The 14541-nt window shown below is 40.1% G+C and overlaps 2 protein-coding genes across 3 annotated transcripts in view; both read right to left on the reverse strand.

Moving 5' to 3' along the window:
• LOC109486342 (protein N-lysine methyltransferase METTL21A-like) overlaps positions 1-1454 on the reverse strand; it is a 4264-nt gene extending 2810 nt beyond the window's left edge. Inside the window, exon 1 of the mRNA XM_019790168.1 lies at positions 1131-1454. The gene's annotated coding sequence lies outside the window, so the exon portion shown is untranslated. The remainder of the gene's footprint in view (positions 1-1130) is intronic.
• A 1355-nt stretch (positions 1455-2809) lies between these two features.
• LOC109486278 (immunoglobulin superfamily member 10-like) lies at positions 2810-6450 on the reverse strand. 2 transcript variants are annotated; one of them, XM_019790065.1, is made up of 3 exons: positions 6360-6450; positions 5525-5595; positions 2810-5288 (listed from the first exon to the last, which is right to left on the reverse strand). In XM_019790065.1, the coding sequence occupies exon 3, from the start codon at positions 5286-5288 to the stop codon at positions 3375-3377; it is 1914 nt and encodes a 637-aa protein (XP_019645624.1). In that variant the 5' UTR covers positions 5525-5595; positions 6360-6450; the 3' UTR covers positions 2810-3374. The 2 variants fall into 2 exon arrangements, with proteins under 2 accessions (XP_019645624.1, XP_019645623.1); XM_019790064.1 differs by having other exon boundaries at positions 2810-5357.
• Between the last annotated feature and the right edge of the window lie 8091 nt (positions 6451-14541).

Raw genomic sequence — 14541 nt, forward strand, 5'->3', positions numbered from 1 at the left:
TGGGTGGGTGGGTGGGTGGGTGGGTGTGTGTGTGGATGGATGGATGGATGGATGGATGGATGGACGGACGGACGGACGGATAGATGGATGGATGTCAATTCAGCTAATGAGAAAATGACAACGGTTCGTCAAACATTGCGTTACTTTGACGGAGGCTGGCGGGGCTTAACGCGTATACTTTGGGATAGGCCTGTTCTATTAATAGTCCTAGCACGATTGTTTGTTTGTCTTCAAAAGTGGGGGAAAGGACACAGACTACTAAACCATCGTACAAGTTTCTTACAAATGGACTACTTCATGGACGAAATAAGCCAGGCTCCAGCCGTGTGATATTCCCCGATGATGATTTGTGTGGCTATACGTGAAGAATGAGTTGTGTGCCCCGGGTGGCCACATGTGACATCCGTCATATTGTCTGGACCTGACTGGGGTGACGACAATGCTAAAATACATCCCATGTTGTGTTGTGTTCGTAATTGTGCTCTATCCAGAACCATGGTCAGAGAATCTGAAGAGCCCAGGCGTATCTAGTACCGTGCAAAACTACGTTCATTGCAAATTAGATTGGTGGGACCTTTAATTTCATAATTGGTATATGACGCAAAATGGTAAAGTATGATTCAAAGAACGACAAAACACACAAAACGTGAGATAAATTGGATTTTTGTTGAAATTGTTGAGGTTTTTGGGCGCTCACAGTTTTTTTGTTTGTTTGTAATAACGTAAATGTTTCGTAGAAGGTCCAAACCAATGGAGCTACCCTACTTTACATCCTACCAGTGGATTTACTCAATGATTTCAAGCCATGTTGGCAATGATTAATGTTGATTAAGACAATCTGATAGATTTATTTTAAATAGCTGTTTGTACAGGGATGAACATATGTCAACAGGAATGTATTTAAAAAAATTCTGTCCCTCTTTTTCTCAAACTATAGCTTGTTAACGTCAAGTGTTAAATACATTTGTTGACGTACTTTTTCCATATTGCTTTGGTTCACTGATGGCTTAGCGCTAAGAAACCATGACAAATTAGAATTGAACGTTTGGGCTAAACACGTCGACTCACAGTTCTATTACAACTGGCAAACGTTATTTCAACGGGTGAATCAAAAAAACAAAATAAAATACCTAGAAATCAGGAGCCAAGGACGCTCTGGCGAGGCTTGAAGTGGCGACGGACCAACAATTTCAGCCGTCCAATAATTCAGAGCAGGGTCACCTCATGCAGGGGAACGGTCAAGAGATGGTATACGTTCCCAGCAGGTCGGTGTCATGCGGGTACACCAAAGTCTGGTGGTGCGTAACCTTGAAGCATTAAAAAGGTTCCAAATATAAGATGAGCTGTTGGCTAATATAAGACAGAGCTGGCTGTCAGCGGTTCTGAGTCAGCGCCCAACGACAGCTGTCACAACGGTCAGCAACATTCCGGCCTGCCTTGCATGTACATGTACATACACGGTCGGGGAAATGCTTAGCCTAGTGTCCAGTGTATCGTGGTTGGGACGGTCTCTCCTCCGGGCTCTAGTAGTTTTCCCCCCGCCCAGCTCAACTGGCAGCCCGGTGGGAGTTTTTCAAGCCCTATCACCTGTACGGATGGATAATCGTGGTGTGCTATCGCTCAAAACCTACCGGACTCTGGTTGAGTCCAGCGGGAAAAACTCGTACATCCCCGAAGAAAGCCGACCCAAAACCACGCTAGACTGGACACCAGGCTACGAAATGCCGTGACATAGCCTTTATCAGCAAATCCACCCCCAGAAATCCAGGACAGTTTTTACAAGGACATTCACAATCCCCTTCCAAGACACAAGCTACAATTAAAAAGATCGACTGGAAAACAGGCTGTCAGAAAAAGTACAATGCTTCGAATTTATAGGACAGATGCAGGTACATCTTTTAAAACACCCCAACCCAGCCTAAGGAGAATGAAAGAAGTAGAATTGGGAACGACATTGAATATAGGGTGGATAATGGGGGTCACTCAACAACTAAAGAGGTATGACACACCTACCTGGACCAGTTCCATGTACACCAACAGTCATAAGAAGAGATGATTGGTTGGTTGCCATTTTGATTGACAGCTAAATTGGACGGTGCATGGGCGGCTAAGGTTAGAGCTACAGCAGGTTCAAACCAGTTCAGTCCGCTTAGAATAGCGATTTCTTGTCTCGTTTTGCAAGAATTCACTGACTATCAACACACACTGCAAACAATTTGTACTTTTAATGTCACAAAGTGCAACAAACGTATATATTAAGCAACCTTATAAAATTCAAGAGTTACCCATATTTCATTACATAAAAGTTCAGTACTCTAAATGCACTTTATGTTACGCAATGAACGTTGAAAACCTGTATTCTACGTTAAAGATTCATAGTCATCTCTACTTGATCTAAATTTACCGGTTTGTTGGAGCAGTATTTGTTTGAATAGTCACGTTGGCTCGCCTGTCATTTTTATCCTCTAATTTTAGACTGTAGGAATGTGCACTCTCTTCTCCACAACTGTACGTAGTGAAGTGTCGTATATGTGAAAGCTATAAAGCTATCAACACGACACTTAATACGTGCATAACACTATAGTCTCCACCAGACTAACAACGTGGGTTCAAAAACAGTAAAATGTAGCCAACAGGGAGAATAATTGGCCCGGCGAGGTTTGCTACAGTTAAGGAGGAATTAGCCTTCCGGCGGACTTACTCTCCTAGCCAATTATTCTTCCCTTTTTGTCAAATTCTACGATCCGTACCCCCATAGGAAGGCCTGGTGGAGGCTAGAAAAACACTACATGACAATTATGGTGTCGTGCAATCATCATTTTCTTTATTTTATTGATATTAGTCTAAAATGATGTAAGTACGCTTAAACACCATAGACAGTTTGTCACGATATTAAATTCACGAGCTTCATGAAATCCACAAAAATCTAAGTAACAAAGCTTTACATCATATTTAGAAATATTGGAATCATAATATACAAGTTCTATGAGTACTATGCTTTATAGAGTGTCGACTAAATTACTGGCTAAAAATCTGCTACAATTCTACATATAGGTGCTAAGATAGTTGATAAAGTATACAATGAGGTCTTGTATATCTACTATACAGCTTTATACGGTGATATTCTTAAGCATTTATTCTAACACATTGACAGTGATATTCAGGCTGGTTGTTCAACTTTTTGCCTGCATGGCTTTCAAATCTTAAGGAGGGCTTTATAAAGGGAGGTACTTTGTAAACTTTTACGAGTAACATAATATACCGTTAAGACTGCCCAGCAACCTGGAGGTTATTTCATGGGGCTAGCCCTGGTAACTGGACAATGCGAGTATACAGTACATAATATATTTATACAGTAAGAACACTTACAGTGCTCATTCAGATTTGTTAACAGATGAAGCTTTTAAGTGTGTCAGATCATACTCATTGGTTAGCACAGTTAGTTTTTGTGTTTGGTTGTTGAACAGAACACTAAAATCTGGGCATTTGGGAGGACTTTGGTTATTCCGTTTGCACCAGATTGTTAGAATGATGGCAACAATGATGAGAGTACCTGCTATAGAACCAAAAATAGCACCAAGAAGTACAGATTGGGAGAAAGTGGGGGCAGATTTTGGTTGTTTTGAAGGTGTTGTGACAATGGTCGTCAATGATGGCAAAACAGTTGTTTGCACAGTTTGTAGATCAACGGCCAGGGTGGAAAAAGTTGAGCCAGCTACATTTACTGCAATACAGACGTACAGACCAGAATCTGCTGCAGTAACATCGGTAATGGTTACTGCGCCATGCACATCTAAAGTTGTAACCAGTCCAGATGGGAGAATGACTGTGATATCTGGTGGTGGGCTACCTGAAGCTTCACAGACCAAACTCAGAGACTTTCTCTGTCCCAAAGTGTTCACAGAACTGTCAAACTTCACAATTCTTGGTTCTACATCAAGTACATCAATGGAAAGTCCTGCAGATGTTGAGCCAACAGGGCTTGTTGCAATGCAAGTGTACAGGCCAACATCTAATGATGTAGCATCTCGTATGATAATGTTACCATTCTCATCAACAGTCACCCTTCCATCCGATACAACTGTAGCGTTCAGTCCAGATGGGAGAGTGACTGTAATGCTTGGTGTAGGGATCCCAGAAACTTCACACACTAAATAGATAGGCTTTCCTTGTACCAAAGGATTGTTTGCAACTCTTTGAAACCTTGCAATGCTTGGTTCTTCGCATATCCCTAGATCGTCTGGATGTATATCTATCAAGTTTTGTCCAGAGAAGTTGCTAGGTTGGGAGCAAGTGATTTGGTTTTCAAAAGGATAAGACCCGTTCATCTTTAGCCTAAAGGGAGTCATCCTACAGTCACACTGCCAGGGGTTGTTGTCAATGTCTACGTTAGATATTGATGAAAGTATGTCATAGGCCGCTGACGGAAGAGTTGACATTTGGTTATTATTAAGAGAAAGACGAGAAATTGTTTGTAGTTTTGACAAATCTTGAAACGGAAAAGTCGTAATGTTATTGTAATCAAATCTGAGGTATCTCAGTTGTTGAAGATTCGCCAGTAAGTTGGGCGGAATGGACTGAATGCGGTTGTTGTACAGGAATAAGTTTATAAGTTGTGGTGTAGGGTTAAAAGTACCAGTTTGAATATCACTGATGTCATTATTGTACAACAAAAGCCTCTGTAAGTTCCCTAGCCCCGTGAACATGTCAGATCTGAGGTTTGTTAACTTGTTATCATGTAGGGCCAGAGTTCCTAGTTGTGGAGTTGATATAAATGTTCCTGCCTGAATGTTAGTGATGTTGTTAATGTTCACATTTAGTTCCTGCAACTTTCCCAGCCCTGTAAACATGTCAGATCTGATAGTTGTTAACCTGTTATCACCCAGTTCTAAGATTCTTAGTTGTGGAGTTGTGTTAAAAGTGCCAGCCTGAATATCATCGATGTAATTTGTGTAAAAATTAACGTCTTGCAACTTTTCCAACCCTACAAACATATCAGATCTTAGGCTTGTCAGACGGTTTTCGGAGAGATACAAGGTGACCAAGTTCGACAAGGAATAGAACGCCTGACTGTTGATGGTAGAGATGCGATTGTTATCAAGTTCTATAGTCTCTAAGTCCCTATAACGTGAGAAATCTGACTGACTTAAAGTTGTGATCTGATTTTCTGTCAGATCCAACTCCGTGATGGTTGTGGGTAGGTCCTGAGGAACGCTGGTAAGACCCTGTCCGTAGCAGTCACACGTTGAAGGCGTACAGCTGCAGGCACCTTCCGCTGTCCCCAACATCTTAAAGATGACCAGGAGAAACATCAGCACAACTGGTGGATTCTTACCCATGATGCACCCCTCTCTGTCCTGGTTTAAGATGTAAAACATAAGATACTAAATAATGATTATGATGAAAGTTTTTTCTGTGTTGGTAGTTACACGTGCGCGTTTTAAAGTTAAAATAACTTTCACATGTTCACATGTTACTGTGAGTTTCAATGAGTGTAATTTGTACAAAGTAGAATCAAACACACCTTGATACTTATATGATGTGAAGATTGGCCTGTCAGCTGCTACGTATATACCCTACACTTGCGCTGTAAACCTGAAACGGATTGTTTAACATGGCATGTATAAGTATATAATATTGAGTGGTCTATGGTTAAGTCTTTATGAGTTACAGAAAAACAATTATCATTAATGCTGCCTACTATTTCTTACAGTACTTGTTATTCAATTTTGAATGCAATCAATACCTTATCAAATACCATACCTCACCCAAAAGACTATTACAAAGACTATTACATTTTTTTGGTATTTTGCACTCTGGTGCTTTATATTGCCTGACCGTTCACGAAAATTAATTTTGTACAGACGATATAGGATATGGCTGAGACAAAACCTAGTACCTAGATATAGGTGCAGGGGAGATAGAAAGTTGTTTTATACAAGCAACATTAGCTAGTTATATTAATCATTCGCAAAGTACAACAGAGCCAAAATAACAACAACAAAAGAGCACCTCATCAGGTCGCCATCCGAAGGGCAATTGTTAGATTTATGCAATTGTTAGATTTATGACCTCTTTGGGGTCAGTAAATAGCGTACTGGCAGCCAGTAGGTATAACTTACATAATCTATCTTTGCTTCTTACTCAAAACGTCACGTACCAAGTTTGACCAAAGTTCCCTTTGAAGACAGTCGGAACTTAAGGCACAGTAAAAAAAAGGACCAAACATGTTTATCGATAAGACTGAGTGTGGTTGGCTATACATGTACATACATAAACACGAGCTGTAGCGAAGCCGCATTGCCATAATAGCTACTTGTAAAAGCATCATCCTTCACCTCAGTTGAGGATTACCTTACCTTAAGGTTTGTGGGATGTCTTCTCTCCTTGGACTAGCTGTTGAGCTTGAAATCTGTTGTTCCTGCTTTACAGGTGCGTCACAAACAATCATAACTCACGTAGTCTGACCTGAACTTTGACCGATCCGTGGTACGGGGTGGTTCTCTTGACTGGACATTGACCAGAATGGTTAAACATTCATCAGAATATCCGATCAATATCGTGATTGCATAATTGTGCACTATATGTAACTAACATACATGTACACACACATGTATGCGTAAAGTTAGTACATGTACTCTCCTGCACATACGCGCGCACATGCACATATACCAAATACACACATTCTTATCCACACAATCATACACATTCATACATACGCATAAACACATGCGCATACACGCACACACACAGTTTTCGGCCATACTGTAAATCGTACAAAACAGCTGCAAAATGAGCAAATATAACGTTATATCGCAAACTGAAAAAAAGAAAACGATACTTATGTCACAGAATGCCAAGATCAATTCCAAAGGAAGAGACGAAAATGTGACGAAATGAAAATTATTCACCATGCCAATGAAATATCACTATGTGTGTTCAGTCATTTGTTCAACCTTCATGACCACCTAGATTGAATGAAGGCAACTTTTTTTTTATTCGCACGCTCGCATCAGTTTTTGGGTTCCCAGTGGATGCCATCCACATAATCAAATCAACATGGCCTAACTTAATTATCTAATTGGGAATATGCAAATTATGGTGATTCCGTATCAGGTGGTGGTAAGACCACGCCGCTGCTCAGAGCAAGATGGCAAGTCACGGCGCTTGGACAGGGAAGAACTCGGTGGTTAAAATTCGTCTTTTAATACGAGCTACGTCCGTTTAAGGAGGTGAGTCACATTCAACATTGTCCTATGTTCATTGTACTATGTTCTCGGCCAAACTCTTTGCAATTCGTTGGGCGTCATATGGCGCAACGGCAGAGCGTTCGGCTCAGAACCACGATGTCCCGGGTTCGAATCCCGCCATGTCACCGATCTTGTGCCCTTGGGAAAGGCACTTTACACGCCTTTCATGGATGGAGGCCTGGCGAACCCCATCTCGTATTAGCCACAAAAAAGGCAGCAGGTTCTTCAGCTAGGTGGCTGCCTAACAATGACAGAAGAAATGGAATGAAGCTAACACGCAGAATGGCGAAATTGTTGCGCCGGTAACGATTCCCTACATGTTTAAACCTGCACAAAAGCTGCCGTTCGGGAACACTATTTTCATGTCCGTTTTGAACTAACATTACTACATTTAATAGAAGCGCTCGTTTCTTCCCGTTTTCTGAATTTTTACCTCCATGAAAAATTGAGGTATTGTTTTTGGTGCGTCTGTGTGTGTGTGTGTGTGTCTGTGTGTGTGTGTCTGTGTTTCCGCACATTTGTAGTCAGCATAACTTCATAACGCCTTTTTCGATTGTGATGATATTTGGTATGTTGGTAAGTCTTAGGAAGACAAAGGTGAAGGTCAAATATGGGCCTCCTGGTGGATGACCTTGGTGCTGCGGCAGAACTTCCCGTTTTTGTATCTTTTGTCCTGAACATTCTATGGTGTTAACTTTTTGGTGACAGATAGCTTGTCCTGTCAGAAATAAGTGGTGTGGGTTTGGTCCCCCTAGCAGCTTGTTCTGGAACTGCAGGGGACTTTCTGGCGAAATCTTTAAAAGCCAATAAGTCCAGATAGGAACAACGTATTTTATCATTTTTGGTGTGTAGGTAGCTGAGAGAGAGTTGAACATAACTAAATGCAAATTATGCAAATGAGGACTTAATCAGGCCGAACATCAACAGATTCGAATTATGCAAATAATGACCTAATTTGCATAATTAATGTTAAAATTCTGTGACTCCTTTTTGGTGAATGATGGGAATTCTATACCTTGTGACATGTGTAAGTTACTAGTCTCTCTCTTGGCTTGGCTTCGTTGTCCGAAGATACTAGTACTTAAAGGTTAAAACCACATTCACTATGCAGGGGTTATTTGCATTATTAGTGAGGACATGTTGAAATGAAGAATGACAAAGTAGAGGAATTTTACACGAAAAATATTGTCGTTTGAATTTAGAAAACCAAACATTAAACTAGGTTATGCTAATTATGACCTTATTTCCATAGTCAATGAGACAAATAAAAAAACACTTACAAAAACCCATATATTTCATGGAGGTATGAAATCTCCGAATTCTTGTTTCTACTGACTTATGCATTATGTAAGCCATGTTTTCCCATAATGTTCTGTCAATATAAGATGTGCCTGAATGCTTTTGAACTGATGTTTGAATAGCATTCTGTGAATTGTTGGTGACTGCTCTGTATTTTATGTGAGATGTACTTTGATTTTTCCATGGTCATGACATTGTTTTCCTAATAACATGTTGACTTTTGATTGAATGTTGACTGCAATTTTGCTCTGCTCTTTCCCTACTCAGAATTTGCTCCGACCCAAAGCAAGATTTAGAACTCAAACAAATGATGTATGATGCTCTGTGAGTAATTGATACTAGTATTTGGCCTGTGATCTTTCTGAATGTGTATTTCTTTTACACCCTAGGCTCAAGTTGAGATGCTGCTAATGTATAGCTGACATTGTGGGACCTGTCTCCTGTGTGTGCTGTGGGACCTGTCAGCTGTCCTGTGTACCTGTCCACACTCTAGGACTATTATTCCCAGGTGGATCTACCTGTTTCTGAAGGACGTGTTACCTATCTACAAGAGAAGAGAACATCGGACTTGACTGTGAGTTGGCTTTTATTTATAAACTCTTTCAAAAATGGGGTCCGCATGCCGCAATGCATAGCCATTTCAGTAGGTTTGCATAATGGAAATTCAGGTCAATCTATTCACCATTAAACTCTCATCTATGTGATAAAACGTCCAGCCATTTACAAGTGAACCATAATACGTGATCGTTGCTTAATTGCAGCATTCTGCACTGTGCCATTTCAATTTTGCATAATTTGAAGTCAAACAACGATGAAATATTTCATTTCATTTTTATTTATTTATACAGGTTAGCATATCGCCATCTGATATGCTAACCTGTATAAATATATATCAAAATATGATATCAAATGTTATCTACGTGAAACCAAGCTGAACAAATGTAAATCGCGGGCGCTGCCTTACAGAATTTAGCATGCGAAGTGTGACAGGGACCCCCCATGCAGACCCTTAAAAATACAATGAAAGATGCTGGAAAGGGCATGTTTGCGATCCTCTGAATTTTTCAAATTGCCATCGTTGATTAAGCTAGGCCCTCCCTGCTATTCGTTGTCATTTCTGAAAGAGTTCAAACTAATATTTAGTTTTAGGTTGTGACTAATCTTTTATTACAAATATGAACACAGTACATTTTCCTATTTAGGAGAGCACTTGTTATGATTGTTGTTTCATTCTATATAGCAATAGGATATATTTTCAACAGCATTTGTGATCAAACTGTTTTCCCTGATATCCTCTTTATCATGATTTACAGGCTTCAGTGTACTATATTCTGTATATACATGTACTAAAATACATCAATGCCTCGCTTTTCTATGGGTGTACTGTTGTGTCAAACAAAACGTCGTGTAAAGTATTGAGGCCACAACTGCAATACTTAATACATGGAATTGATGGTGAGTTCAGCACCAAGGAGAGGTCCACACTAAGACCGCACAACACAGTATTTATGGGCGAACCCCTCAAAAGTAGTCCGGGCACAAAGTAGTGCTGCACAATACTAGAGAAGGGTGCAGAGATTGTTTTGTGCATGGCATCGAGATGGAACCTGTGGTGAATGTTAGAGGAATACGTCAGTTTTGAGACTGTAAAAGTTGAATTATGGTGCGTGTTCAGTCGGCGTAGATTTGCGCTTGGATACTTGTCCCACCGCTGTGCGTCGGCTGCAGCTCCGTGACCTTTGCAGTGGAGACTGGGAACAAAAATGGCGACTGCCATGGAAAAAGACTTGTTCTTGCGAGGTGAGGCAACAAATTAGCTCCTTGAATGTACATGTTTGTACTTCCAACAAACCTGTAGCAACAGACTACGTTATAATTCGTTTGTAGAAGTTTGCGTTTTAATTTAAAGGGTCGGACTACAAACCCCTCGGGCTCAACTCCCCCGGGCCCATAGCGGTAATTTAGATAGGCGGGCGAAGGGCTCTTGGCTGCCGAAGGAAAACGGCTAACGGCCCGATACTAGTTTGGCATCCAGGGTATAAATATGTCATGTTTGTACTTCCAACAAACCTGTAGCAACAGACCACGTTATAATTCGTCATTTTAACCGTTTTATTCTGCAGAAATTTGCGTTTTGTGGAACGATATGTCGCACCAAGGAGTTTCCATCTCCTTCGTCGCACACAAATTATTGTGGGACATTTTGTATTTGAGACTTAATATCAGGATTCCATTTGTTGTTGTTGTCTTGGCCTTTTTTGCTGATATGTAAGAACAACAACACTGTTCATATTGTTCTAATCTAGGCAAATTTGTGTGTTCCTTATATAGCAATTTGAAGAATGTTCAAACTTTTTGGCCTTTCCAACTTTGAAAGTCAAAGTTTATTGCACAATGATTGCCACGGGTACAATGTATGGCAAATAATAAAGTTACTAGTTTGTATGAGTCTATATATATGGTCAGCAGTTACTGTGTCTGACAGACTAACTACTGGCTAGAAAATGCCTATGCAGATCCAATAAGTAAGTTTTCTTCATAATTATACTTCATATACTTTTCTATATTCACCTGTACCTGGTTGCTTGTTGCGTTGTACTGATTATCCCGTATCATGCATAGAATAGTGCATCCTGATGTTCCTGTCCTGACTGGGAGAAACCTGTGATGACGGGCGACTTCTTGAAGACACAGCCGTGAAGAGTTTGTACAGGTGAGACAATACTTCCAACGTTACATTTTTTTCTCAGCTATGTTAAAACTCAGAGGCATAACACATCATGATACCAGTCGTCAAAAAAAAAATTCCCAAGTTTCTACAGCCATTCCAGCAAATGGAAGTTCCATTGATTTTATTGTTATGGTCAGTTAAAGTGTTGTCTTGAGATGCCCTTAGAACCATATACTAATGATTAGGATTCTTTCATATGGTTAGGTGTGTCCTGATGTTCCTGTCCTGCCTGGGAGAAACTCGTGATGACAGAAGACTTTGGTCCAATGCAGACCAGATGACCTGAAGACACTGAGGGAAATGTCAGATGAAGATTTGAAGAATGCAGTTTTCCTTGGAGACACCGATGGAGCCGAATAGTTTTCCCAAGTAAGCACAACTGTTAATAATGCCCATTTTCTTGAGAAATGTAAACACGGAATCAATCAATCAAATGAATAAACAGTTAACAGTTCAGCTTGAATATTCTATGGCATGAAAATTTTATGATGACTTATGAACGAATGTCACAATGGACATGCCTTAAACTGCATTGAATCTCAGTAAGATAGCCAATTTGAAAGTTTCTGTGTAGAACATGTATTCTAACGTTACATATGCCGCTTCATGCCATTTTTAACTTCTTGGTGAAAACTTACGAGATAACTATATCTAATTTATCATGTGCCCAGTGGCTCTGAGAAAAGCTATAAATTCCCTGAAGCATCAGGGCGGTGCAATTACAGCTCCAGTTTGCATATTTTAGCATTTTGTTATTTCTTATCAATCAGAATATTGTGGAAAAATGTCAAGATATATCATGAGGCAACTGTTGGTTATTTGAGTAAATGACTAGCTAGTACTGCCACTGTGCACTTGTCAATATTTCTGGGATGAGGCTAAGGCCACAGTAAGTAATTTTAATGGATGACATCAGCCTGCATATTAATTTTTGCCTGATTTTGGAAAAAAAAGGAATTGCCTTCTGACAGTGGTCATCATGCCAAAAATGGGCAAAGATGTCTGTTGCCATGCCAGAAGGTGGATGGCAGATAACTATGAAGAGAGGAGACAAGACAAGGCTCTGATTTAATGTTTTGTTTCTTACTTTGATGCAGTGATGCTGGCTGTATATACACTGAATGAAAACCATTTGTACAATGATTGAGTCAAAATTTTAAAATGTATGAACCTTGTTTCTTTTTTTTAAGTTTCAGCCATTCCAGCAAATGGAAGTTCCATTGATTTTATTGTTATGGTCAGTTAAAGTGTTGTCTTGAGATGCCCTTAGAACCCTATACTAATGATTCTTTCGTATGGTTAGGTGTGTCCTGATGTTCCTGTCCTGCCTGGGAGAAACCTGTGATGATGGGCGACTTCTGTCCAAACGAGATGCAACGAGGGCTCATGCTCAGCAAAACAGTGAAGAGTTTGTACAGGTGAGACAATGCTTTGAAACTTACATGTTACATTTTTTCTCAGCTGTGTTAAAACTCAGAGGCATATAACACACATGTCATTCGCTTAAAAGATGACAGTAAAACTGTTGACTTCAATTTATAAAACATTGGATTAATAAATGGGAGCACAATCTGCACATGGCAACAGCAAAAAAAGTCATATTTGTGCGACAGCCCCAGAATGGTCATTCGCTAAAAAGACGCTGCAGTTAAAAGTTATTTCACAGGTAAAAACTAAAAGATACTGTAGATAGACTGTTAGAGAGATTGAGTTGACATGTTATGTAAAGGCTTTCTCCTTGAACTGTACAAGCCTGCATTCAAGTTACAGTACTTCGGCAGATAGTTTTCAGTGTTAGTTTGAAAATTTGGGCAGGTTTTGAAATAGCTCATACCGTTAAATCTTGTCTGAAAGAACTTATGGCAAGGATGTTGAGTTGCCATTTGCCCCTAAAAGACGCTCCTGGTTAAAGTCAGTTCACAGGTAAAAACTAAAAGATACTGTAGATAGATAGAGTGAGGCTCAGGTTTTAAAATAGCTGAAACCGTTAAATCTACTGAAAGAATAATGGGGTCTAGTTTTGTTCTGGTGCTTCTGAGCTTTGATTCGAAGGCCAAAAGCTGTTATCTATGCACTGACTTTTGTTTCTCTGTCTTAATTTAAAGTTGAGGTTGTGGATGATCTGGAGACCGGACTGTAGCAGGATGAAGGACCAGATTTTAATCAGCAGATCTCAACCTGCATAAAAGAAGATGGGGAGGTGTGAGTATGTTTTTTTTATTAACACGAGACAACACTCCATATGCACACACTTGCACTCAGATTTCCCTTTTTTCGTGAGGAGCCATTTAACCGTTAATTGTAGCCGGTGACTTCAATTCCACAACAAGCAACACTGAAAAATTCTTCATATTGCATAGTTCAATGCCAAATTGTCCCTTTAGACTTTTGTACTTAAATTCTCCCCCCAAAAAACTTTGTATCTCAGCTGGCTGCATCAATTCAAATTTCCATGTTGTTACCCTCTTCGTATTGTACGAATGCCAAATCGCCCCCAAAATTGTTGCTTTAGACCTTTCTTTACACTTCCCTTCTCCTGCAAAAAGAGCTGCCAAATTGCCCTAAAACTGTTGCTTTAGACCTTTCTTTACACTTCCATTCTCCCGCAAAAAAGCTGCCAAATTGCCCTAAAACTGTCACTTTAGACCTTTCTTTTTACACTTCAATTCACCTGCAAAAAACTGCCAAATTGCCCTAAAACTGTTGCTTTAGACCTTTCTTTTTACACTTTACCCCCCTAAAAACTGCCCCCAAAATTGTCTTTCTTTACTTTTCAATTCTCCCGCAAAAAAACTATGTACCTACCTTAGGCCACATCGATTCCACGCTCATTCCTTGTTAAGTCCATTTTCCCCACCAAAAAAAGTAATTGGCACCCTCACCTGGTTAATTAATTGGATTAAGTTTTCCCGCCAAAAAACTTAGTATATGGAGCACTCTAACCTTGAACTTGTGCCCCCCTCCCCACTCTTCCTGCCCACCTCCCACACTTCTTCCACAACTCAGAGTATGTTAGTTACACTGTTCTCTGGACTTCTTTGGACTTCTTCGCACATGTAGTCACCACACTCTGCTACACAAACACTTGGTTTATCGAGTGCAGTTTTCCAACACTTAGACTTTAGAATGATCTCTTGCTCTCCTGGTTGGTCAATGCACTAAGTGTACTCCCCGTGGGATGTCTTTCCGGAGACATTGATGCTTCGACACATCAGTATACCAGTGCAATTGACTGACCAGGAGAGCCAGAGATTATTCTTA

Source organism: Branchiostoma belcheri, unplaced genomic scaffold (genome assembly GCF_001625305.1).
Source record: "Branchiostoma belcheri isolate BF01 breed outbred unplaced genomic scaffold, Haploidv18h27 scaffold8, whole genome shotgun sequence".
NCBI lineage: Eukaryota > Metazoa > Chordata > Leptocardii > Amphioxiformes > Branchiostomatidae > Branchiostoma > Branchiostoma belcheri.